At 30.0% G+C, this 27712-nt stretch overlaps 3 protein-coding genes across 3 annotated transcripts; all 3 read right to left on the reverse strand.

Moving 5' to 3' along the window:
- LOC123223710 (probable terpene synthase 12) lies at positions 1-3041 on the reverse strand. Its single transcript, XM_044647035.1, has 7 exons — positions 2790-3041; positions 2219-2495; positions 1527-1899; positions 1206-1424; positions 967-1105; positions 601-849; positions 1-520 (listed from the first exon to the last, which is right to left on the reverse strand). The coding sequence occupies exons 1-7, from the start codon at positions 3018-3020 to the stop codon at positions 236-238; spliced, it is 1773 nt and encodes a 590-aa protein (XP_044502970.1). The 5' UTR covers positions 3021-3041; the 3' UTR covers positions 1-235.
- Positions 3042-10998: 7957 nt separating this feature from the next.
- On the reverse strand, positions 10999-14004 carry LOC123223711 (isoprene synthase, chloroplastic-like). Its single transcript, XM_044647036.1, has 7 exons — positions 13735-14004; positions 13174-13450; positions 12406-12778; positions 12085-12303; positions 11850-11988; positions 11490-11738; positions 10999-11410 (listed from the first exon to the last, which is right to left on the reverse strand). Exons 1-7 carry the CDS (start codon positions 13960-13962, stop codon positions 11123-11125), a joined length of 1773 nt encoding a protein of 590 aa, XP_044502971.1. The 5' UTR covers positions 13963-14004; the 3' UTR covers positions 10999-11122.
- A 9964-nt stretch (positions 14005-23968) lies between these two features.
- On the reverse strand, positions 23969-26981 carry LOC123222461 (isoprene synthase, chloroplastic-like). Its single transcript, XM_044645241.1, has 7 exons — positions 26672-26981; positions 25906-26173; positions 25452-25824; positions 25112-25330; positions 24897-25035; positions 24528-24776; positions 23969-24459 (listed from the first exon to the last, which is right to left on the reverse strand). Exons 1-7 carry the CDS (start codon positions 26900-26902, stop codon positions 24142-24144), a joined length of 1797 nt encoding a protein of 598 aa, XP_044501176.1. The 5' UTR covers positions 26903-26981; the 3' UTR covers positions 23969-24141.
- Between the last annotated feature and the right edge of the window lie 731 nt (positions 26982-27712).

A 27712-nucleotide genomic window follows, 5' to 3' on the forward strand; every position in this document is an offset into this window, starting at 1 on the left:
TTTTTCAAAATGTAAGGGGAGATGGTCGTAGTAATTATCTTATTAAAAGGTTGATTGAAAATAGATTGCGATATAATGAAGAATTTCACAACGTTACAACATCCCAAGGTCCATGGAAATAGTAATGACAATTAAAGATTCAAGTACACTAACGATGTAGTGTACTTGAATCATTGGATGTCATTATTGTTCCCATTCAATTTATTAATTGTGATGTTACTTGTCTATATATAATTTAAATGGGATCAATTATTACTGAATGTATTCTTTTCTTAGATCTAACATCTGGAGCTCCAATTCCATCTTCGCGATGGTATATGCAATGGGCCATCCGAGCAAGACTAATAGTTGTTCCCACAAAAGCTTCAGAAAATGGATGCTTTTCACTTAGATCCTTGTTTATTTGTTTCCATGTTTTCTCAATAAGCTTCTTCAGATATTCACGAGCAACTTCCTCCGATGAACCTGTATCTTTCATATAGCAGAGTATTGAATTTATGGTTTCACCTCTCTCCTCAGCCTATATAACAAAACACATATGAGCATGCTTTATTATAAATTAGAACGGCTAATGATGAGATTCTCATGTGAAAATCATACCTTTGAAGTACTTAAATCATTGCAAAGTCGAAAAATAAGGGAAGTCCAACGCAACAGATTATGATAATTTTCTACAGAGTGAAGTGCTTCCTTGTTGATACCTTGATTCAATAAAAAGTATGAATGAACCAACATGACTGCCCCCGAAATTGATAGCCATGCATTGTCGAGATATTCCTCAAATGTTGGCGTGTATTTATTATAACTCCATTGTGCTTCTTTTAAGAATGCTTTGCATGTGTCTTGCCACTGAATCAATACAAAAAAAATTACCCTTTGCCATGTCAGTTAGATGGAGAAATGATACTAAATCCATCAATCAAAAGGCTAAATTTTTTAACACTTGATATATAAGCAGCAGCGTACCGCTTTTGCAAGGGATGGAATAATGTTCACTTTGTGTTCATGTAGAGTGTCACAACCCATCTCATTAACACTGTTGTAGAGTGCCAGGAAGCATAATTTCATATAATATGGTAGTTGATTCACACAATTGATATCCCATCTAAAATCATCATCATTGACCAATCAAAAGTAATTATCAAGTATATGAAGAAAGAAAATTGAACATTTACATAATTATAAATTTTTAGTAAAATGCAAACCTTTCAATTGCATCAGTAAAAAGCTCTAATTCATCTAAGGAACCATATATATCATAAACGTCATCAAGGATTGTTATAAATATATTTACTTTCGTCAATCCCTTACGACAATTACTGAATTGTGGATCTGGGATCATTGCGATTGTTGCAAAGAAGCATTCCATCAACCTGTCCCTTGTAAATTTCAACTTGTTTGCTAAATCAATTTTTTCCCACCACCTAATTAACAGAAGAAAAAACTATATATGAATATCAATTAATCAACAAGCATGAGAGATTCGATATTTGATCCATAACATTTAAATTTAGAGATAGTTTAACCTTGACATCTCTTTAAGATCTTTTTTGTATATTGATTGCACCCTGTTAAAATCAAGCTTAGCAAATTCAAGCAGTGAATAATTTGCATCATTCCTTTTACTGTAGACTTCAGAAAACCATCGAGCTTCCAGCCTTTGGATTCTATGATGCAACGGAAACTCTAAAGCATGAGTAACAAGATCTGATAAGATTGGATCAATTTCTTTCTTTAATTGAGTAAGATGTGTTAGTGAGAATGTTTTGGCCATGTCCAAGAGCTTTTCTTCTTCAAAGCCGAGATAGGAAGCTTCGTACAAACTTAGCAATCCTTTGACATCCTTCTCCAAATATTTCATGTAATTGCCTTCTCCGTCGATGAAAATCTTGAAAATATCTGTATGTGATGAAATTATCTTTTATTAACCAATAATAACATTGTTGTGTTAATTATTAATATGAAAGCATGATCTAAAAGATGTCTTAATTCATGCATTAGCATCTTTTGTTATGTCTTTTTATATATTTTTCTTTGGTTGAAGTTTAGGAATTAAAATTGAAGTCCTTGAAACTTGTTTTTGTGTGAATGAGATTTTAAGATCTCGTATGACCTTATAAGTTAAATAAGCTCGCTATAGCGGCCATTCACTATATTTTAATATACTAATAGGATCATAAAAGTTTAAAAAAAAAAAATTTAACCTTAAGGGATATACCTTCAGAAATGTGAAAACCATGCTGTCTAAGGAGCCTGAATCTTAGAGAAAGAGAATGGAGTTTGCTTTCTGCTTTGGCATCATCATCATATTCTTCCCAGGACGTACTAATTCTAAGAAGAGCTATCTTTATGTCCTTATGGAACCGGTATCCTAAACCTAGTCGCTGAATGTCGTCGATCAATTCAAGAATGCTCAATGATTCTGCATTTTCATTGTTCATCATACGCCTCACCTCCTCCTCCAGCTTCTTTTCCCTGTTCTCGCATTCTTCATCCTATAAAGAAAAAATGTAGAGAATGAGATAGAGATAATGATTACAAGAAGAGATGCTATTTTTGCCACCTTGTTTAGTGATTCAACAACTATTGATCGTTTCATGGTGCAATATGCAGTCTTTACATGCATATGGTGCTATGCTCGCTTGCTAGAATTCCTAGCTTTGAGCCAAAAAACAGATTGGGTTTACAAACGCATAAAATAAAATTTGATTGCATTATGATATTTTATAAAAACAACTGGTTGGATAATTGAATAGATAAAGATGAGACAATGCCCAATGATTAATCACCATATCATCAGTCTGTAGAGACTGGACAAAATTGTGATTCCAAATGGTTGGCTGGTAATTTGCAGATAGTCTACCACGGGAAGGTTGTGTAGACTCTGTCACGCAACATCTAACTTTTTGACTCACCGAAACGCCATCCGGTGCTCTTTGTGGATGGTGTCTAGATCTGTGAAGATTATGTACCTGCACCTGTAAATGAGGCATTGGAAAATGACAGAGATGGAGTGCCATTGCAGATTTTGCTAGAGTTTGTAGTTTAAATTATCTACTCAGGGTTATGTATTTATAGAATTAGGAATAGAGTGTCTATTGATATTCACATGCTTGAATTAGGTACCGTGGTCCACTAAACCGATGGCCACGATTTCCCCAATGGCGCCAAGATTGGCTCTTCCATTATTGCCCCTAGTAAATCATTAAAAATGTTAGTCAAGCTTGTAGAAGAAGCCAGCGCTTCAATTTCAAAAAGATGTTAGATTATTCTTGTTTGTTTATCGCGGAAACTAATTTAATATAATTTATGACTAATTTAATTTAAATAAATCTTATATTTATACAAAAACTATTTTTTATAAATTAACTAGAAATATATAATTTAAGTAATGCTTTCTAGTTTTATTATTTTTACTTTTATTATTTACTCATGAGAGAGATTTTTTTTTCTACTTCTTTTGTTTTGTTTAACGGCATTAAGTAAAATAACTAAATCCTTGTATTGAAATAATATTGAAGCTATATAGTCGCTTTTGTTGATGAATTAGTCTACAATTTCTTTGCCAATCCCACCATCAACCTTAAAGAGAGTGACAACTTTTTAACAAAATTTCATAATGTTGACAATTCATTGATGAAATCTAACAGTGTCAACCCTCTTAACCAACTTCTTGTGAGGTGGAGGATGGGACTATGATGTTGTTATTAGTAATGAAGGTGGTTGAGTTGACTACAGACATGAGATTCTAGTTGATGACTACTAGAGTTTTCAAACCTTTTTCTGTAGAAACTCAATTGCTTGCTATAAAAAAGGCCCAACTATCATGTTTAAGATGTTAAGGTGAGATTTGTAAAAAAGTTATGTTTTCTTATTTTTTTCAAAATTTTTTTAATAGTAAACTTACTATTTTTCCCTTGCATCATTAATTTCTTTTTTTTTTTTAATGTTAGATAGAGTTTGATTTTGGGTTGAAAAGTCTGATTTATGCCATCTAGGTTGAAAAAGTGTTTTTGGTTCAAACCTTGGGAGAGAAAATTAAATTATTTTAAGAGAGCATTTAGTTTGGGTAATATTTTAATATCAAAATAGAAAGATTACCGTAAAGATAGATTATTTAGATGATTACTATATTTGATAAAATTTGGTAAATATAAATAATTATTCTGTTTGGTTAAAGGTAATAAAAAAATATAAATAAATTATTTTATTTAAATGTCTTTGAATATAATTATTTTTAAATATTTTTATATTATTTGTTATATTAATTAAAAATAAATTTATTTTTGTCTCAAAAAATTAATAAATAATAATATAATTATAATAAAATCAATATCATCTTGGTAATATTTTAATATCTAAGGTGAAGATAATAATCAAATTATCACTTATATTACTTATCACATCAGTATTGGTAATAGAAGATTACTGTAATATTTTATTACTGACAAACTAAATAAGGTAATCAAAAATATATTACCAAGGTAATCTAAGATAGATTATCAAGGTAATCTTTAAATCTTGGAATCAAACAGCCTTTAAAGGTGCATTTAATTCAAGTACTAAAAAAGAAATATTATCACTGAGATAGATTAACTTAAAGATTACTAGATATAAACAATTATTGTAATTAGTTGAATGTAATAAAAGATTGCTAAGATATTATTTTACTTGTATGTCATTGGGTATAATTACTCTTAAATATTTTTCATTCATGTCCTTTGGTGACACTGTCGCTTTGTAAGGTTGTGTGTTTATTAGAGATATCAAGCATTAAAAGGATTATTGTTTTTTTAAATGAAAATGATTATATGGCTTGTCTATTGAGTGTCCAATACTAATTTCACTTCCTCCTTACCTTTAATTGTGATGGAAATCAACCATCATCTACCTGCTTCTCTATCTCCAGCACACAACTACTTTGGTTGATCAATATGTACTATGTAGACATCATAATATCCTACTCAGACTTACTGAAAAGCACAACAATGAAATTAAATGTGAATGATGAGTAAAACTAAATTGAAGAAACATCATAATATCATACTCTGACTTACTGGAATAGTACCTTCATTTTAATGTGTATAACAAGAAAACAAAATGATCATGAATAAGAACAATTGCATTTTAAAATTACTTTTTTGATTCTCCGATCAAGAAAATTTGGCAATTGTTGACTATAATATATATTATGTGTATAAATAATATATATAATTTTATGTTTAAACAATGAGGTAATACTATGTAATTAGAGAGTTTAAAATTAAAAATAAAATAATATTTAATCATATATGATATATTATTAATTATATATAAAATTATATATATAATTTTATTGATCGTTGACTGAAACACCCACTGCACAACACGACAATATATTCAAGAGGGTAGATTTAATTTTGGGCAGAGGCTAATCTAATAAGAAGTGATGTTTCAGGGGAGAGTCGAACCAAGGAAATTAAATGTGTATTAAGTTAAAATGAAGGTACAATTTCAAGTGTAAATTTAATTTCATTTAAGTTTGCTCATGCAATAAGTCTGAGTACGATATTATGATGTCTACATAGTCAATATATTGATGAACAGAAAGTTGTTGGTTGTTGGAGACATACAAGTACGTGGATGTTGGTTGATTTCCACCCCAATTAAAAGTATGGAAGAAGTGAAATTAGTAATGGACACTTAATACACAAGGCATACAATCACATTCATTTAAACAAACTAATAACCCTTCTAATATTTGATACTGAACTCATCGAGTCACTCCCTGCCCTTTTATTCAAAAGACTTACAACCTATGAAGCCACGGCATCATGACATGACATTAATGAACCCTAATTAGTATGATGGAAACTAAATAAAATCTATGAAAATTATATAGATATAATACAGTAAATAATAAAAAGTATATTTATAAAAATATAATCATAAAATATGGATACAAGACAAATACGAAATATGTATATACAAGTTTAATATAATATATCGTCAATAATATATTTTAAAAAATATAATAATTTCAATCCTAGTTTTAGCATTTTTCATGGTATCTTTGGTTAAAATCAGTATAACATTTCCAATTAAATTATATATTTGGGCATTAGACCTAACATAATACAATACATAATCAATTTTCAAATTATAGGCATAATACTTTTAAACACAATATATAATCAAGATTTAATATGGTCCCTCAAACACATAACATAATTGATTTTTTTATTTTACGATAGTTGATTTTTTTATTTTATTTGAATAGATTTAATTAGTTATTAGGCCAAATATAATACAATACATAATCGACATTCAAATTATAGTTTTAATACTTTCAAATATAATATATATTCGAGATTCAATATCGTCTCAAAAACACTTAACATAGCTAATTAATAAATAACAATGGTTGATTTTTATTTTTATTTTACATGAAAAGATTTAACAATTATAGTTGATTTATAACTCACTTTAATCCTATAGTCTAGTCAAATTCAAGTGATATAGATATCATCCTTAAAAATTTAAACGAAAAAAACACTTTAGAAGTAAATATTAATTAAAAAAACCCAAAACCCTAAATTAAAAAAAAAAATAGAGAAATTGTACTATAGCTCCAAAATTTCTATTGTATTTAACATCATTTGTCTTAACTGATAGAAAAGAACTTTAAGCTATAGTGATTGTGTTACAAAATATGATTAATCATGCTTGTATTTTTTCATATATGGATGAAAATTGGATTTTAATGTCAATGATAGACATAAAAAAAGATTTATCAAAACATTAACAATCAAGTTTAAGTTTTTTTTACAATCAAAGCAATGATGCGCAAAATACATTATTGCAAGATTGTTAGTATAAATTTGACAAAGGTAATAAGTTTCCTTCTTTGCTGGGTCACCAATGTGAACTATCATTTCCATGTATCAACAAATTAAAAGAGAAAGCGATGAATTGATGGTGATAAATAGAAATAAGAAACAAAATTAAAGGATTGTAAGAGATTTTCAATTTAAAACAAAAAAAAAGAAATGCATATAATACCCAAATAGAACTCAAATTTACTAAATAGGGAATTAACAAAATTTAAACTTGATTTTTCTTCAAGTAAACTTAATCAAATGTTAGCCGAGGTATTTAAGATTTAAGAAGAGAAATAACATGCTAGAAGAAAAAAAGTCTTGAGGAGAGCTTTCAAGTGGAAACCAAATAAGAGATGAGATGAAATTAAAATTAGACTCGAATTGAGTTAGTTCAAGCTCGAAATTTGGCTACACTTGATTTGAATTTGATTAGCTTAAATTCAAGCCAAGTTTGAGCTACAAGATTTAGCTTTTTTTTAAAATAAAGTCAAACTCGAGTTCAATTTGTTAAACTCACGATTTAAATATGGCTCATGACTCAATTCGAATTATATTAAATAATTATTAAAATGATATTATTTTATCTATTATTAGATAATATGATATTAATTTGTCAGTAATTCATGAATTCAAGCCATACATCTAAACCACAGATTTAAACTATAAATTTGAGTCAAACTTAAACTAAATTAATATCATTTAAATTGAACTCAAACCACTCTTAATTGACGAACTTGATTTAAACTTGAATCAAACTATTTTTTATTTGAATCAAACTTGAGATGAGATTTGTTGTGTTCAGTTGGATTCGTATCCATCTCTAGATAAGTTCATAGTGGAGCGATGTATTTTTATGATTTAGGGATTTAAATGATGGTGGAAAGAGTCTCTAGCTAGCACAACTATAAAACCCCACCTCAAATATCCTATATTTTAGGGTAAAGTGTTAGTAAAATCTCTATGCGTGAATGATATTTCAATTTAAAATTAATATATTTTAAGTCAAATATGCATAATATCTCATATGATCAGAATAATCCATCAACTCTTTATTAATAAAATAATAAAAATTGATAATTCAAACAATGGAATAATCCCTAAGCATACAACATAACGTCTCATAAATCTATATACTAGACATTTGAAATCAAATCTATTATGTATTTATATCACAATATTAAAGTCATTATTTTAGGCTATTTACACCTATGAGTTCACCTCGTTTTCCAGTGAAGGATCTGTACATGCATAGTAAGCGTTAATTTAGTTTCCTATGTTTTAGCCACAGAATTATGACAAAAAAATTTTATGTATTGTTAGAGGGTGTAACTAGGATTAATATTTGATACTTTAAGTTTAATTTATAATAGCTAGAGCATCGTGAGGATAATTATGTTTCTATTGACGTTTAAAAGCATAGATTAGACTTTGTATATTTTGAGGTAAAAAAAGACTTACATAATTTGTACCAATTTTTTTAATATTGTGCATTTGGTGTAAAGGGATTAAATATTACTCTGATAATCTATATTTTATTACTTATATTACTTTGTTTAGTTTATAAATAATAAAATATTTCAATAATCTTCTAATATCAATGATGATGTAGTAAATAATATAAGAGGTAATCTAATTATCATCTCCACTTTAGATATTAAAAAATTACTAAAGTAATTTTGATTTTATTATAGCATATATTTTATTTATTAATTTTTTAAGGTAAAAATAATCTTATTTTCATTCAATATAACAAATAACATAAAAAATATTTTAGAATAATTATATCCAAGCTTATTTAAGTAAAATAATATACTAATATTATTTTATTATCCATAATTAAACACAATAATTATTTATATCTATCATTTTTCATCAAATCTTATCAAATATAGTATTAATTTATATCCAGTAATCTTTAAAGTAAAATTTCTTTAAGATAGTCTATCAATTTTTATAATAAAATATTTTTCAAACCAAACATATCATAACAGTTATCATACAATGATGGATGATGGACAAAATATCTTGAGAATATTTAATATTTTAAAGTTCTCTTCTATTTTCTGAAAGCTATGAAATCTATTTGTTTTATTATAAAACTGATTTTGTTTGGCAACCCCAATTGTTAACATAAATTGTTTTATCAGTAAATTTCAGATAAGAGTTACTGATTTTTATTAGTTAAAATAAGATAACAAGATTTAATTGAAAATATTTTGAAAAGTAGATTTTTAAAATATGTTCTATGACAAAAGATTATTTATACTATTTCACCAGGCTTTCATGACACAATTGACCAAAGTACTCATTTTACCATAACAATAATAAAAAAATAATTTTGTCGAAAAATTCTATAATACATTTTGTTAAGACAAACGTTTTCAAATAATAAGTCTTATAAGATATGTTTTTGTCAAATGTTCTAATAAAGCTAAGAAATTGATTAATTTATGAATTATGAATGATAAGCGATAAATAATGGAAAGTTCATAGATATAATTATGAGTATGATTGGGTCAGCGACAATAGATAGGTGGTAGAACAATACTATATGTACATATTTTTTAATATATAATTGAATACACAAATAATATATTATCATATGATTGAATATTACTTTATTTTTATATCAAAATTATTCAATCACATAATGATATATTATCTATTTATTCAAATATGTATGTAAAAATGTGTATATATAATTTTATTGATAGGTGATAATATGAATATAAATATGGCAAATCACTGGGGATATATGTTTTAATATGAATATGATCAAATCACTTAACATGATTTGGTCATCAGTCTAAGCAGGAAATTTATTTTTTTAATTGTGTATATCTAGGTAATGTTATGAGTTTTTTTAAATGTTTTGTGAAGTACGGTGAATATTAATGTTTTAATGAATTCTTCCCCTATGAATGTTTTATTAAGAGTTTACGTATTACATATTTTTCTCTTTATTTACGGACTTAACAGCTCACTCTTTGTATCTATCATTTTATAGATGAAACGGTGAATTTTGGCTGAAATTCACCGTTTTGCAAAGTTTATAACACAACTCCACAAGTTTCTTAGTATATGCTTTATAGCTGTAATATTCTTCACAGCGGTGAATACATTGAAATTTTCTCTAAACCCTTTCGCCAACTAACGAAATAAATAAAAGAGTTAAATACATAAAATCAATCATCAAGCGATAATAATTGAAATCCCTTAACAAGCAACTCTTTTCTATGACAGCTCTGACAATATGTAAAAATTACATACAAATTGCAAAAATTACATTTGATGTAATATGAGTTTTGATTTTTGCATTTATAAGTCTAATATATATTTCAATATGTTATCGGAATACAAGCCAGACCACACCTCTGACAACTTAAAATGTTCGTAAATATAAGTAACAATGCAACTGTCCTAACAGACTAAGTAAAATAAATTAATATAATAGTCTATAATAGTTATGTTTGAGAGAGTATTAAAGAGTAAAAAAAAAAGTCTAGTGTTCATTAAGCAAATTTAAACTCTCTCTCTCTCTCTCTCTCTCTCTCTCTCTCTCTCTCTCTCTCTCTCTCTCTATATATATATATATATATATTCATTCTTGAGCCTAAAATTTTGAAGGCTTTTTTAATTTATAGAAGTGTTACTATAAATCACAGTGTGAATGGAAAGTGAAACGTTCTGTGAGACACATATGAATGTGATAAAATTATGAAATCAATAAGAGTCTAATATTAAGTTTAATTCTACTCCCAATCTCCCCTAACGTATTTTTAATTGAGTTTATGTATCATTATCCAATATAAAAGAATGTCTTCCTACGAGCTAGATAGACACCTTGTGAAACTAAAGTATTATAGTTCAAAATTTATGATTTTAAGGGCAAGTATGTATGAGCAAACCGACAAGTATTCTTATGGATATTTTGTAATTTGATAAATTCTGCTTCACTTACAGCATGATTTATATTAGCATACACCAATACACATTACCTATTTTATGTTATAATATGATACAAGTGAAAAATAATATATATCTTGGAGTGTATCAAAATTGACCCTAAATGATATATATTATCAATACATAAAATGTATATATAAAGGTATTTGTTATATTTTCAAGATGTTATTATGACAATTAGAATTTTTTATTATTTTATTATGATTTTTAAAATGACGTCTCATACAATATGATATGATATGTAATACCCGAAATGGAAAATTAGGTTTTCCATGCCCATCTCCATTATTACTGATTTAAATGGGATCAATTATTACCGATAGGATTCTTTTCTTAATTCTAGCATCTGGATGTCCATGTCCATCTCCATTTTGGTATGTGCAATGGGCTGTCCGAGCAAGATGAATAACTGTTTCTACAAAAGCTTGTGAAAATGGATGCTTTTCACTCACCTCCTTATTCATTTGTCTCCAGTTTTTCTCAATAAGTTTCTTTATATCTTCACGAGCAATTTCCTCTGATAAACCTCTTTCTTGCATATAGCATAATATTGAACTTGCGGTTTCACCTCTTTCTTCCTCAGCCTGTGTAACAAAACACATATAAGCTGCTTTGTTTTAAATTAGAACAAATAATGATGAGCTTCCCTCGTCAAAATCATACCTTGAAAGTACTTAAATCATTGTAAAGTCGAAAAATAACAGATGGCCTGCGACACAGATTATGATACTTTTCTAAAGAGTCGAGCGCTTCATCGGTGATACCTTGATTAAATAAAAAGTAGGAATGAACCAAAAGAAGTGTCCCCGATGATGATAGCCATGCGTAGTGTAGATATTCCTCAAATGTTGGTGTGTATTTATTATAACTCCATTTTGCTTCTTCTAAAAATGCTTTGCACAAGTCTAGCCACTAAATCAACACAAAAAATTACCCAATGGCATGTTAATTAGACGGAGAAATGATATTGATTCCATCAAAAGTTTAAATTTTTGAACACTCTATGTATATGCAATAACATACCGCTTTCGTAAGGGATGGAATAATGTTCACTCCTTGTTCTTTTAGAGTGTCATAACCCATCTCATTAACACTGTTGTAGAGTGCTAGGAAGCATAATTTCATATAGTTTGGTAGTTGATTCACACAATTGATATCCCATCTAAAATCACCATTAATTAATCAAAAGTAATTATCCAGTATAGGAGAAATAGAACTAAACATATATATAATTATAAATTTATAATCAAATGCATACCTTTCAACCGCATTTGTAAATAGCTTCAATTCATCTAAAGAACCATGTAAATCATAGACATCATCCAGGATTGTTATAAGTGAAACTACTTTCGTAAGTCCCTTACGACAATTATTAAATTGTGGATCTGGGATCATTCCAATTGTCCAAAAAAAGCATTCCATCAACCTGTCTCTAGCAAATTTCACTTTGCTTGCTAGATCAATCTCTTTCCACCACCTAATTAACAAAAGGGAAAACAATACATGTATTTTAATTAATTAGCAAGCCTGAGAGATTCAATGTTTGATTCATAACATATAAATTTAGTGATAACTTTACCTTGATAAATCTTTAAGATCTTTTTTGTATATTAATTGCACCCTGTTAAAATCAAGCCGGGCAAGTTCAAGTAGGGAATGATTTGCATCATTTCTTTTACTGTAGACTTCAATATACCACCGAGCTTCCAGCCTTTGCAATCTTTGATGCAACGGATTCTCTAAAGCATGTGTAACAAGATCTGATATGATTGGGTCAATTTTTCTATTTAATTGAGTGAGATGTGTTAGTGAGAAGGTTTTGGCCTCATCCAAGAGTTTTTCTCCTTCAAATGCAAGATATGAGGCTTCATACAAACTTAGTAACCCTTTGACATCCTTTTTCAAGTATTCCATGTAATTGCCTTCTTGGTCGATGAAAATCTTGAAAATATCTGTATATCATAAAAACACTTTTTTAAACCAATAATGACATTATTTTAATAATTATTCATATGAAAGCATGATCTAAAATATGTTTGATTCTTGCATTAACATCTTTTGATATGTTTTTATATTTTTTTTCTATGGCTGAAGTTTAGAATTTAACATTGAAGTGCTTGAAACTTGTGTTTGTGTGAATGAGATTTTAAGATCTCGTATGAACTTATACGTTAAATAAGCAGATACTCATAAAATTTAAAACATTATGAAGGATCTTTGTAATTAGACAACTACATGGTCATTTTTGGTCTCTCTGAAGAAACAATTATGTAATCGGTAAAATATACCTATTGTCACTGTGTCCAGCACATGCGCACATTGTAAATTTAAATTTTAAGGCATATACCTTGAGAAATATGACAACCATTTTGTCTAAGGAGCCTGAATCTTAGAGCAGTGGAATGGAGTTTGTTTTCTGCTTTGGCATCATCATCATATTCTTCCCAAGACATACTAATTCTGTCAAGAGCTATCTTTATGTCCTCATGGAACCGGTATCCTAAACCTAGTCGCTGAATGTCGTCAATCAATTCAAGAATGCTCAACAATTCTGCATTTTCATTGTTCATCATACGCCTCACCTCCTCCTCCAGCTTCTTTGCCTTGTTCTCGCATTCTTCATCCTACCAAAAAAAAAAAAAGAGAGAATGAGATAGAGATATGATGATTACAAGAAGAGATGCTATTATTACCACCTTGTTTAGTGATTCATCAAAAATTGGTCGTTACATGTTGCAATATGCAGTCTTTACATGCATATGGTGCTACAGCTTTGAGCCAAAAAAACACCAGATTTGGTTTACTAACGCATAAAATAAAGTTTGATTGCATGATGATTTTTTTATAAAAGCAACTGGCGGATAATTGAGTGGACAAAGATGAGAGACAATGGCCAATGATTAATCACCACATCTTCAGTCCGTAGAGACTGCACAAAATTGTAATCCCAAATGGTTGGCTGGTAATTTGCAGATCTACCACGGGAAGTTTGTGTAGTCGCTGTCACGCAACACGTAACTTTTCGACTCATCGAAGCGCCATCCTGTGCTCTTTGTGGATGGTATCTAGGTCTGTGAAGATTATGTACCTGGACCTGTAAATGAGGCATGGGAAAACTAGAGAGATGTAGTGCCATTGCAGTTTTTGCTCAAGTTTGTAGTTCAAATTATCAACTTAGAGTTATATATTTATAGAATCTGGAATAGAGTGACCAGCAGATTCACATGCTTGAATTAGGTACTGTGAAGATCGAACTAGCTGATGGTTAATTAGTAAACCTTAACATAATTTTCTGATCAATCCTTTCTTTTTAAAAATTTTTAATAGTTTTTTTCTCATCTAATAAGCTTATACACGTTCAACACTCTGTAGTAAATTCCCTTTCCGGATATAATCTTTCATTCATCATGTGCCACATCAAAATACATGTCTCTATGTTAAGTAAAAGTATACTGGAAATACGTATCTAAAAATGTATAATGTAATTGAAGTTGATATGTTGAACGACACTTCCATTGTAAGAAAATTATTTCAATCCATTTTACTTACCAATAGAAAGAAATGAAAAACAATTAATAATCAGGTAATATTTTAACCTTCTAATTACAATACATTCAACCTAATTAAATGTATCTGTCAACATAACATTTATGCATCAATGAAAACGTAGAATAATTTCATTAGTTTGGCATTTTTATTTTAGATAAATTTTACTGTTGAAAACTGAATGTAAATTAAAATTATAAAATTTGAATTCAAACTGTGATTACAAATATTTATAGATATCCCAATTAATGTGAAAAACGACAGCCAAATTGGTTAACAACGTTGAATATAAATTAATAAAGAAAACTGAACAAATTTGCACTAACTAAAGTAAGAAACTGGAATTACATGAAATTACATTTATGTAGAGTAAACTATATGTTACCACATAAGGTTTGGCCCAAAAATACTTTTCAGCCCTTGATGACAAAAATCACATTTTCTCACCCAAAACTTAGCTCTATTAACTTATAAGTTTTTCCATCCTTTTAAGTTTTAAGGTTTAGAGTTTTTAAAACTTAACATATGAGAATTTACTATTTCAACAAATTTTGGGTGGGAAATTATCGACAAGTCAGTCTTCTTCAAGAATTTCTTGTGTAATGAAGGATAAAATAGTGATGTTGTTGCAAGTGGTGAAGGTGAGTGAGTTGACTATGGTGATGAGATTTTAATTCACAACTATAGTTAGGGTTTTCAACCTGTTACACGGACTGAATTGCATGTTATAAAATTAATTTTCATGTTTAAAATGTCAAAGTAGGATATGTAATAAGGTTATTCTTTTTAAATTTTTTTTTCAAAATTTTTGGATAGTTAAATTACTATCTTCCCTTATATTGTTAGTTTTTTCTTTTTAAACAGAACTTAATTTTAAATTGGAAAATGTGATTTATACTATCAAGAGTGGAAAAGGGTTTTTGGGCAAACCTTGGGTTGGAAAATGTAATTCAATCTAAGAGAAAACATTATCAACTTAGTCACTTGCAACAGTATTTTTTTTTAATTTATATCCCAACTATAGTTGACAATTTTTTTTCACAACTTTATAAACCAATATGACTATATAAAAAAAAAAAAAGTCAGGCTAAAGTTGAGTTTTTTGACACTAAATATAGTTCAAATTGATACAAAACCAATTCAAACTAACTCAAATGGTTTTTTTAATTAAAATTGATTATTATAAACAAGTAAAACTAGCTAGAATATGGGAGACTATCTCCACTGTTATCTAAATCCCTAAATCGCAAAAAAAACATTGCCCCACTATCAACTCGTCTCATCTTTCTTCCCATCACCACCATTTCCAGTGAAAAGGTCTCCTTTAGACTCTTCTTCTTCCGATATGATCTTCTCTTATTAAATCTTAGAGGCCTGAATTAATATTTGATTGAGTTTTCTAATCCATAGTCTTGGAGAAATACTAAGTTCTAATATGTCCATTCATGTCATTTCATGACATGTGGCTTTGTAATTTTGTGTGTGTTTATCAGAGATATGATGAATGCAGGGGCAGGGACTGAGTTGTCATACTAATATAAAAATGAATCAAATATCAAATATCAGAAGGATTATTGTTTTTTTTGAATGCATAACATTGCATGCCTTGTCATGAGTGTCCAACACTAATTTCACTTCTTCCTTAACCTTTAATCGGGATGGAAATCAACCATCATCCATCTGCTCCTATATCTCCAACAAACAACTACTTTCGATTGATCAGTATGTACAATGTGGACATCATAATAACATACTCAGACTTGCTCAAAGGAACATACTTAAATGAAATTAAATGTGATGGATGAGGAATAAAAGTAAATTGAAGAAACAATATCATAATATCATACGCAGACTAACTGAAATTGTACCTTCATTTTAACTTCAATTAAATTTCTAAGCCACAAAAATGAAATCAATTTTTTGATTCTGATCAAGAAAATCTGGCAATTGTTGACTTAACCACCCACCGCGCAACACAACGATAAAGTCAAGAGAGTAGATGTAATTTTATGTTGAGGGCAGAGGCTAATTTAATAAGTGATGTTTCCGGGGAGAGTTGAACCAAGGAAATTAAATGTTTATTAAATTAAAATGAAGGTACAATTTCAAGTGTAAATTTAGTTTCATTTTCTGGAGGATTACTTTTATTCCTTATTCTTCACATTTAATTTCATTTAAGTTTGTTCCTTCCAGTAAGTTTGAGCATGATATTTTGATGTCCACATGGTACATATATTGATGAACAGAAAGTTGTTGGTTGTTGGATGTTGGAGACATACAAGTACGTGGATGATGGTTGATTTCCATCCCAATTAAAGGTAAGGAAGAAGTGAAATCAGTAATGGACACTTGATAGACAAGGCATACAATCATATTCATTTAAACAAAATAATAACCCTTCTAATATTTGATAGTGGATTCATCGAATCACTCCCTGCCTCTTCGTTCAAAACACTTACACCCTACAAAGCCACGGTATCATGACATGACATGAATGAATCCTAATTAGTAAATATGAAAACAAACAAAAAAACTATGAAAATTATATGAGTATGATATAGTAAATAGTAAAAAATATATTTGTGAAAATATGGTCATAAAATTTGAATGCAAGATAAATACGGAATGTGTATATATTTGTTAATATGACATATTGTCAATAATACGTTTTAAAAAAAAATAACAATATTGATCCTTATTTTAGCATTTTTCATGGAACACTTGGTTAAAATCAGTATAACATTTCAAATCAAATTATATAATTGGTCATTAAACCTAACATAATACAATACATAATTGATTTTCAAATTTTAGGCATACTACTTTTAAACACAATATATAATCAAGATTCAATATCATCCCCCAAACACATAACATAACTGATTGTTTTTTTATTTTACAATAGTTGATTTTTTTTAATTTTATATGAATAGACTTAATTAGCCATTAGATCAAACTTAACACAATACATAATCAATTTTCAAATTATAGTGTCAATACTTTCATTTTGCAAAGTTCATTTAAACTCTACCTTTTGTTGAAATATAACACAACTCCACAAGTTTCTTATAATAACTTTAACACTGTAATATTTTTCACAACAGTGTATATATTGAAATTTTCTCTTTACCCTTTTGATAACTTACAGAAAAAAGAAAAATTGTTGTTGTGCCTAAAATTTTTAAGGCTTTTAACTTAGCCAAAAAAAAAAAAATTAAGGCTTTTAATTTATAGAACGAAAAGTGAAACGTTATGTGAGACCTTGCTATAGTTACATACTATAACTATAAAATCTTTCATATAGATGTCAAGACTATCTTTCTAAATGATAACCTTATAGAGGACATCTACATAATGCAACTTGATGGTATCATTCTTGTTGGATAGGCAAATAAGGAATGCATGCTTGAAAAGTCTATTTATGAATTTAAGTAGACTTCGAGAAGCTGGAACATTTGTTTTAATGAAGCTATTTGCAAATTTAGATTCATAAAAAATGAAGAGACTAGTGTGTGTATAAAAAGGGTAGTGGGAGCATAATTGCTTTTCTGGTATTGAATGTCGATGATACCTTGATTATTAAAAATGGCATACCAAACTTGCAATTGGTAAATGTTTGATTATTTAAGTGTTTCTTCATAAAAGACTTAAGAGAAATAGTATATATTTTTGGAATTAAAATTTATTGAGATAGAGAGCATAAACTACTACACCTAAGTCAAAACATATACATAAACAAGATATTGACTAGATCTATATAAAAGAATCCAAGAAAAGTTTTCTACTCATGTCCTATGGTGTATATCTCTCAAAAGATATGTGTCCAAGTATACAATTTAAGAGAAATAAAATAAATAGGATCTCATATACCTTGGCTATAGGATCAATCATGTATGTTATGTTATACACGAGGATTGATGTCTCATATGCCTTGAGCATTTATAGTAAATATCAATCTAATCCAGGTGAAAAACACTAGATAGTTGTTAAGAATATTCTCAAGTACCTGAAAATGATTAAAGATGCATTTTTAGTTTATAAAGGGAAATCTAAAATCAATGTTAAAGGCTATGATAATGCCAATTTCTAAACTGATTAAGATGATTATAAATCTCAATCAAACTTTGTGTTTTATTTGAATAGTGGTTTAGTAAGCTACAAAAGCTTTAAGTAAAGTACAATTGTTGATTCTACAAGTCTGAGTATATTACCCTTTTTGAAGCAATAAAAAAAGTTGTATAGATCAAAAAGTTCATGATTGAACTTGGAGTAGTTTTAAGTATTGCAAAACAAATTAAGCTTCATTGCAACAACAATAAAGCAATTACTCTAGCAAAGGAGTCATGATCAAATCAAAAGTTCAAGTACATACTCAGATGATATCACCTAATTCGAGAGATTATTTAATAAAGTGACATACAGATAACAAAGATTGATACATATAACAATTTGGCTAACTTATTGACAAAACCTCTTTCTTAGCAAAAACATGATGACATGTAGCCATATTCAACATTAGATATATGATCGACTAGTTATAGTGCAAGTAGGAGATTAATAGGGCAGGTGTCCTATCGTCAATCGTATTTGACATTTATGCATATAATTTTATATTAATAATTAATAAAAAGATTTATTGTTATTCTTTTCATATACGTTTAATTATATGATAATATGAATAACATGTCTTTAAATGGTAAAACTATAATGAGGGGATTAAACAACTAATCATAAGAACTTTATATATATATTAAGTGATCATTCTAGAAACGTTTATAATCTTAATATTGCAATGAATATGAGCACATATAATGATGATAAGATTATCATAGTATTGAGTGACCCCACCAAAAGTGATAAAAGTTTTCACATGTTGAAGTTGTTGTAGATAACTTGGTGCAATGTATGATTGCACGTTATAGACATATTCATCAGACTGATCCAACCAAAAAACATACATATGAATGGTTGTTTTAGTGTCTATGAAATAAATCCTCTAAACAACACGAGTGCATGTGATCTTTTGACTTAAGTTGTCAGATCATCTCGAATTGATATAGTTTGACGTTATCTAACATGTCACTATAATTTGGGTAACTATAAAGGTAGTAATCGGTCATATCATAAGATACATGGAGACTATGGTTGATCGATAAAGGATTCATCGCTCTTGAGCACAAAAGAAGATATCTCACATAAAAATAATGAATGATATTCATGACTGCTTGAATCTTTTGTCATAGTAGGATAAAGTTGTACTCTAATTCATATTAGTCATTGATGTGTATCAGTTCATACCAAGAAATTGTTAAAATAGACACACTTTTATATCTTAACTTCAAGAGATATTAGTTTATGAAAGAATTGAATTGCATGTAGCTATGATGTTGTAAAAGCTTAAGAAATGTTCGTTGACACTCTATCATCTAAGTGGTCATGATGTTTTATTGGAGATCAATCTTAATCTATATCTGAATTCAATTTGAATCCAGACACTACTAATTCGATAAAGATTTTATGGGTCACACACATAGAAGAGTTGAATCAAACTCAGAGGCAAAGGTTGTTTATTGACAATCTTGGTGTTTAGGGTTAAGAGAGAGATTACGAATAAACTAGGTTTGCCTATTAAGGTTGAAAGGATCTAGTTGACCATGCATTGACCAAGTGCACAACCATGCATCTTAATGTGTCAGTCGTGCACTTGGTGGGGAAGGTGTTGCCCATGCATACGCATGATGTTGACTAGCACCATGAATAAAATGGATGTCGATCAACACCATGAATAAAATGTATGTCGATCAGCACACACATGTGGTGTCGGTCGTGCAAGCATTAAAGCATGCCAACTGTGCATGCCCATCCCAACTACGCATGTGTGTGTTAATGAGTGTCGTGTTTGGTTGAAATTTCAGTTGTGCTCAGACACTTGCACATTTAAATTAAAACGGAGAACCCTATACTCAAGACTCTTTGTTTCTCTCCTTCCCATAAGCACAAGTTTGTCCAGCCAAAGAGCCCTAGCAGCTTTTTCACTTGGATTTTATCTTTTGTGTTCATGCTCCATGCGGATACCAAAGCGCCACCTCTTAAGAGTTGGATAACATTCTCTTATAAGTTGCGTGAAGTTTAGAGTACTCATCAATGCATGTATAAATCTAAAATACCTATGAGTGTGCTTGCATGTTACATGAATTTTATGTCTAAAACGGGTATTCTAGTTGGAGTTTTGAAAATTATTTTATTTTATATTTTTAAATTACATTACGTTGTCAGTTATCGATGCTCTGAAAACTCTATACATTATTCATAAATAAATTTTTAGCAAAGATCTTCATAATTTCATGCCCAAATCCATTTATAATTCAATATAATCATATTTCAAAAATCAAACACAAATCACATATTTCCCATATGCATTTCAAAATCAAATCTCAACCTATAACCTCATGAATATACAAGAATTCAATGAAACTTAGTCTGCCTACTTACTTGGTTTGCTTGCTAACAGAGTTCTGTGAATATTTAGTAGTGGATAAAATGAATTTTGATGCATATCGTGCCGATTAAATAGAAACTCAAATTCGATAAGCATTAGGACTCATTCACCAATATTAACCTCTAAATCCTTACATCTTATGCAACCAGAACATAAACTAGAAAATTACCCCCACCAAGAAGTTTCAGTGTTGGTATTACAAAACCAAACACTGAAGAGCCCAAAACAATTTCTGATGCAATAGTGGATCCCTATCATGAAGGAAGAATATTATACTCTCATTAGGAATCAGACTTTGTCCCTTATACCTTTTAGCCTCAATATGATAGGCTGGGCATAAATGAGTGTTTAAAACCAAGTTCAAACCATGAGTCAATTCTAAAATTAAATGCAAGATTGGTAGGCAAAGGTTTACAACAAACTCAATGTATAGATTACCTAGAAGCATTTAGTCTAATGACTACGCCAGCCACTATTAGATTGATCATTACCTTTGCAATGGCATATAAGTGGAAAATACATCATATTGATGTTGATAATGTTTTTTTAACAGTGATCTAAATATAGATATTTATATGGCATAACCTGAAAAGTTTATAGACCCGATAAATTTTAATCATGTGTGTAAATTCTCCAAGGCCTTGTTTGGGTTAAAATAGGCTCTTAAAGCTTGGTTTGACAATTAGAAACATCTTTACGAAGTAAAGATTTTGTCGGCACAGTTTCATATTCAAATTTGTTTGTTTAAAAAATAGAGCAGGTTACAGTTTATATTCTAGATTATGCACTAGAACAAACTCTACCCATATAGAAAGGTTTAGTGGTTGATTTAGACGCACATTTTTCTCTTAAAAATCTAAAATAATTGAGCTCTTTATTGGGAATTTAAGCAGACAGATCGGGTGATGGTCTACATTTATCACAGTCTATATACACAGCAGATCTACTCTAAAAACACGCGTCAGTGATGCTAATCCTAAGTCTACACCTATGGTTGTTGGGAAAAAATTCTTTGCGGAAGATAGAGAACTATTTAAGAATCCTACTTTATATAGAAGCACAATTGGAGCTATTTACTATCTTACTTTGATAAGACATGATATTAGTTTTCTTGTTAATAAACTTAGTCAGTTTTTAAAAGCTCCAACTAGAATTCAATGGCAAAGGTGCAAGAGAATGTTAATGTACATAAAATGAACCCCGAGTTATGGTCTATTCTTAAACCAGCCCTTCATGAAGCTAGAAGCATTTTCAAAGACAGATTGGGCTGGAAATAGATTGGGTTGGATATATTGTTGACAAAAGATCCACAAGTGGATATTATGTTTACTTTTGGAAAAATCTTATACAATGAATTTCTAGAAAAACAATAAGTATTGATTCTTTCCTCAATAGAGTTAGAATATAGAGCTATAAGTCAAGCTACAATAGAGCTAGCTTGGTAGAAGAATTTGTTTGAAGAATTAAAATTGAATTGTGTGGCAAAAGTTGTGATATGGTGTGAATATCTTAGTGCCGGTGCATCAGCCTCAAAGCTAATTTTTTGTAGTCGAACAAAACACATAGAAATTGATATATATTATGTTTGTGAATAGATTGCAGTCAAGAATCTTTTTGTACTGTATGTTTCAATTGAATTTCAAATGGTTGACATTCTTACAAAGCCACTAGCTACTGCTAAGTTTGAAAATTTCAGAACTAGCTTATGTGGTAAGCCAGTTATTAGAAATTGTTACCAAGAGTTGCCAAAACTGAATGTTGTGTTGATAGTTAAAATTTGATGAACTGGGTTGGTTTATCGGAAGAGATTGTTGCTGACAAATTACTAGTGCGTGCTTGGTTTATGGGAGGAGATTGTTGCTGATGAATTACTAGTATTTGCTTCGTTTATGGGAGGTGATTGTTACTGATGAATTACTAATGTGTAGTTGTCCAATGAATTTTCTTTTGGACTCTGAGAGGATACTGTTGATAGTTAAACTGTAATGATCCGTTGTTGGTTTATGGGAGGATATTGAGGATATTGTTGTTGATGAATTGCTGGTGTGTGAGTTTTGATGAGTTTTCTGATGAATTTTTTTAATTATTGAGTGAGATTGTTGCCTTTTTGTGGCTGATGAGTAATTGGTATTATGTATTTGTCTCCAAATTGTTAGAGAATGAGGTGTTATTTTCTGTTGATAAGTTGCTATATATAATATGTGATGCCTGTGAGTTACCGGTGTATTGACACTAGAAACTGTTTCTTTCGGTGCTCTGGGTCTATTGTATTTTTATGTTTTGTTTTTTTGCATGCTGATAATTGAGTTTATGGGATGAATAACAGTTTTTTCATTCAGTCTAACCAAAACAATTCCTATTTTAGTTTGAGGGAGGATGTTAGAATGAAAAACTGATAATTTCATAGGACTAGGAAAATTAAAAGATACAAGGTGATGTTGAGCTTGGTTGTACATAATTTCGGGGTATTACAAGAAAGCAAAGCAAAACGATTGGATGGAGTTAAGAGGGAGTTAATGAGAAGAACTGATGCGGAGCATTTTGTCAAAAATACTCCGTTTCAACTGAGTGTATATTTTGTTTCAAAGAGGAAAAAGGATCAAGGGCAACTCATTTTTCTCTCTTTCGAAGACCAAAAACCACCTTCAATTTTTCCAGGAACAAATTCGAATCCGACGGCTGTGAGGATCATACAATTTTGTGTTAATTTGTTTGATATAGTAATTATTGGTTCGATGTAATTTGACAGGAACTTCTAGTGGGTTCAGTTAGCTTGTATAAATTGACATGTATTTCAATATTTTGTTATTTTCTATGTTAAATCACAAAATTTTCGAATAAAAATCTTCTCTCTCTAAATTTTTTTTTGTAGAAAGTTATTTTGATGTTCTACTGTTTTCTGTCTTTTTCCCCACCCCCCCTAGAAAATGAAGTTTAAGGTGGATGTGCAAATATTATATATCTAGGTTATTTTGTCAATATGTTATCAGTCATTTATTCATTAATTTTAAATATTATTATCAAATATGATGGTAATAAATAAATAATTATAAATTAAAAATAAAATAATATCTAATTTCATCATAATACAACATTATTTATATATAAAATTGTATGTATAATTTTATTGATGTGATTAGCTAATATATTTACAATCTTCATGTATAGCTCATATAATTCTAGGGTAACTCATCTTTCTGAGTGGCTGAAATATAAAAGCCTGTCACTATAGTAACCTTTACATGGTACTTACCTGTCACTCTTTTTGATTTATTGTGATGCTACTTTTGGTTCTAATACTGAAATAGGATTGATTATTATTGAAAGGACTCTGTTCTTTGCTGTACCATCAGGAGCACCATGTCCGTCTCCATGCTGGTATTGGCAATGGGATATACGAGCAAGGTTAATAGCTGTTTCTACAAAAGCTTCTGGAAGTGGAGGCTTATCAGTTGCATCCTTGTTCATTTCTCTCCAGGTTTTGTCAATTAGCTTCCATATTTCTTCACAAGCAATTTCCTCGGACGCGCCAGTTTCTTTCATATAGCATAGTATAGAAGAAGCTGTTTCACCTCTCTCCAGCTCATCCTGTATTTCATACACATACAATTAGGTAAATACGAAACAAAACGGTTCATCTTCAACTTTAATCATACCTTAGAAGTGCTAAGATCATTGCAAAGTCGAAAAATAATTGATGGCCAACGCAAGAGATTATGGTATTTTTCCACATAGTCAAGTCCCTCCTTGGTGATACTCTTATTCAATGAAAAGTAGGAATGAACAAGAAGTAACGGCCCTGATGATGATCGCCATGCATTGTCAAGATATTCCTCAAACGTTGGCGTGTATTTGTTGTAAATCCATTTTGCTTCTTGTAAAAATGCTTTGCACAAATCAGCCCACTGAGCCAACGTAAAATATTTTACAACTCTGTAAGTTAATTATATGGGAGAACGAGAAACAAAACTCAATGTAACATTACATAAAAACAATGTTTAATACTAAAGCAAAGTTATAAATACCGCTTTTGTTAGATACGGAATACTGTTAACTCCATATTCTTTTAGAGTTTCATATCCCATCTCATTAACGCTGTTGTAGAGTGCTAAGAAGCATAATTTCATGTAGTCTGGAAGTTCGTTCACACAATTGAGATCCCATCTGAAAATACGATTGAGAAATGGAATTAATTATCAAATTACAGCAAATCAGCATTAAACAATTATAAAACACAAACCTTTCTACTGCTTCTGTGAAAAGCTCTAATTCGTCCAAAGTGCCATATACATCATAGATGTCATCAATGGTAGTTACAAATGCAAACATCTTTGTTACCACTTTACGGCAATTTCTAAATTGTGGTTCAGGAGCCATTCCAACGGCCCAAAAGTAGCATTCCATAAGCCTGTCCCTGGCAAATGTCAACTTGCTTGCTAGATCAACTTCCTCCCACCACCTAATTCACAAAAGATGAAACCATATAAACATTGCCTAAATATATGATAGGTGACAGTTCTTCAGATGAAGAGGATCCATGATTGACCTAATTAATAATATAAATCTGACGTTAATTTTACCTTGTCATATCTTTAGCATCTTTTTGGTAAATTGATTGAACCCTGTTGAAATCTAGCTGGGAAAGTTCAACTAGCAAGTAATTTGCATCGTATCTTTTACTGTAGGATTCGATATAACACCGAGCTTCAAGCCTTTCGATTTTACGTTGCAACGGAAGCCCCAAAGTCTGAGTAATAAGTTCTGACGTTACTGGATCCGTGTTTGTCTTGAGTTCAATAAGATGTGTTTTTGCAAATTTTTGGGCGTCCTCCAAGAGATATTCTCCTTCAAAGGCAAGATATGAAGCCTCGTACAAACTTATTAATCCTTTCACATCCTTTTTAAAGCATGGCATGTAATTACCTTTGTGGTCCACAAAAGTCTTAAAGACATCTGTTGTTCATACAAATTTTGTATGATCATGTTTGCTACAGTACGATTTATTAAATTATTAAGCAATCAAAGAGAATATACCTTGAGAGATGTTATAGCCATGTTGCCTAAATAGCCTGAATCTGAGAGCAGTAGCATGGAGTCTGTTTTCTTCTTTCACATTATCGTCCCACGACATGTCAATTCTATCAAGAGCTTTCTTTATGTCTTTCTTGAACCTGTATCCTAAACCTAATCTCTGAATGTCATCAATCAGTTCAAGGATACTCAGCAACTCTGTCTTTTCATTGTTCAGCATACCCCTAACCTTCTCCTCGAGCTTCTTTCCCCGACTCTCGTATTCTTCGTCCTACAAAAATTCATCACAAGTCCACCAAACATAAGAGAATTTTGACTTATTAAAAAGGAAAAAGATTTTGTTAACCTTTCTTATAACTCACGTTTAATATTTTGAACTTATAATCTCAAGTCTATCACAGCGATTTCATGTCGGATGAATTCCTGAGCTTGGAGATCAGACTAAAAATTACTTAAAATGTTATACTTTTGCTTGAGCTTTAGTTGTTGATCACCTGTCTTCTACAATCTATTGTTTGTTTTGAGTGAAGAGTTAACCATACAAATATTATGAACTGGTGTGAAAATAGGTCATCGCTGAATTCTGTGTGTTGATGTTACTTAAATGTTGAATGTTGAACTATAATTCAGTCTGATCTAATTATTAAAATGGTTTTTTATATAAACCGTTTTTGTTTTATTTAACTAATAATGATTTAACTAATTTGACTGATCAATCCGATCCAATTTTTAAAATTATAGGAGAAAGTGCAATACTAGAGATGCTTACCAGTTGAGCATTTGTCAAGGACTGCAAGGTGTCATAATTCCAAGTGGTTGGTTGAAAATTGGCTGAGCGTCGGTTAATTGTTAATTGGGAATTTTGAGTGGTGGCTGAACACCAAACCTTGAAAGTCATGGCGCTGCCATGACGATCATTGTGCTTGTGTGGCGTATAAAATGTACTAGGTTTGTTGAACAAGGAGCAAGGGTGTTGCAAGCATAAAAGCTCAGAAACCATTGTGCTTGCACTAAATTAAAGAAACCGTGTAGATCAAACTGTTTATCTTTTGTAACGGGTTTGGATACTGCGTATGTTTGCAAAGTAACTTGTATATATATATAGACATAGGGTGCAATGTCACTAGAACTTTCTTCACTAAACCTCTAAGAATCCGGGCCCCAAAATTCTGTCTGCTTTCAATTCAACGAATAAAAGATCTACGTTTGTGGTGGAGGAGGAACCGCTTTCAATTCAACCAATAAAAGATTTACGTTTGTGGTGGAGGAGGAACCATGATATTGTGTTAGTCAAATCGTAAGGCAGAAGTAATGACAACGGAGAAGTTTTCCTGGAATTGAATGTAACGACAACAGAGAAGTTCCTGGAATTGAATGTATCAGTCACTCTATCTTCGTCACACCATAATTTGTGGTTCGCAGTTCCTGGAATTGAATGTAATGACAACAGAGAAGCTCCTGGAATTGAATGAATCAATCACTCCATCTTCGTCACACCATAATTTGTGGTTCGCGTGATTGATGCATCACCATGTTTTGTGGTAGTAATAAAACTGGTACATCGGGTGGTTTATTTTTTTTTTTTTTATTCTTTAAGTATATCATCGTATTTATATTCTAAATCTTTGTTGATGTGTATTGAATCTAGAATGATAGTGAAATCTTTGATTGTGATGAATTTATTTAATAATCTTTAAATTTTGAGCCTTGTTTACAATAAAAATTATTCTTCTTTTTACATCAAATTATATTTTAGAAAAAAAAATTTATATCTTAAAATTACATTTTTGTCAAAATAATATAAGCATGC

The sequence above is a fragment of the Mangifera indica genome, chromosome 8 (genome assembly GCF_011075055.1).
Source record: "Mangifera indica cultivar Alphonso chromosome 8, CATAS_Mindica_2.1, whole genome shotgun sequence".
NCBI classification, from domain to species: Eukaryota; Viridiplantae; Streptophyta; class Magnoliopsida; order Sapindales; family Anacardiaceae; genus Mangifera; species Mangifera indica.

Excerpts from the sequence above, each read along its gene's own strand:
- LOC123223710 (XM_044647035.1), bottom strand. The coding sequence starts at position 3,020 with ATGGCACTCCATCTCTGTCATTTTCCAATGCCTCATTTACAGGTGCAG. Across the intron at positions 2,496-2,789 it reads CTCTACAGACTGATGATATG|GATGAAGAATGCGAGAACAG; the intron begins GTGATTAATCAT and ends TTTTCTTTATAG. Across the intron at positions 1,900-2,218 it reads TGGTTTTCACATTTCTGAAG|ATATTTTCAAGATTTTCATC; the intron begins GTATATCCCTTA and ends CATCACATACAG.
- LOC123223711 (XM_044647036.1), bottom strand. The coding sequence starts at position 13,962 with ATGGCACTACATCTCTCTAGTTTTCCCATGCCTCATTTACAGGTCCAG. Across the intron at positions 12,304-12,405 it reads GATCTTAAAGATTTATCAAG|GTGGTGGAAAGAGATTGATC; the intron begins GTAAAGTTATCA and ends TTTGTTAATTAG. Across the intron at positions 11,739-11,849 it reads TTCCATCCCTTACGAAAGCG|TGGCTAGACTTGTGCAAAGC; the intron begins GTATGTTATTGC and ends GTGTTGATTTAG.
- LOC123222461 (XM_044645241.1), bottom strand. The coding sequence starts at position 26,902 with ATGGTTTCTGAGCTTTTATGCTTGCAACACCCTTGCTCCTTGTTCAAC. Across the intron at positions 25,331-25,451 it reads GATGCTAAAGATATGACAAG|GTGGTGGGAGGAAGTTGATC; the intron begins GTAAAATTAACG and ends TTTGTGAATTAG. Across the intron at positions 25,036-25,111 it reads TTCACAGAAGCAGTAGAAAG|ATGGGATCTCAATTGTGTGA; the intron begins GTTTGTGTTTTA and ends TCGTATTTTCAG.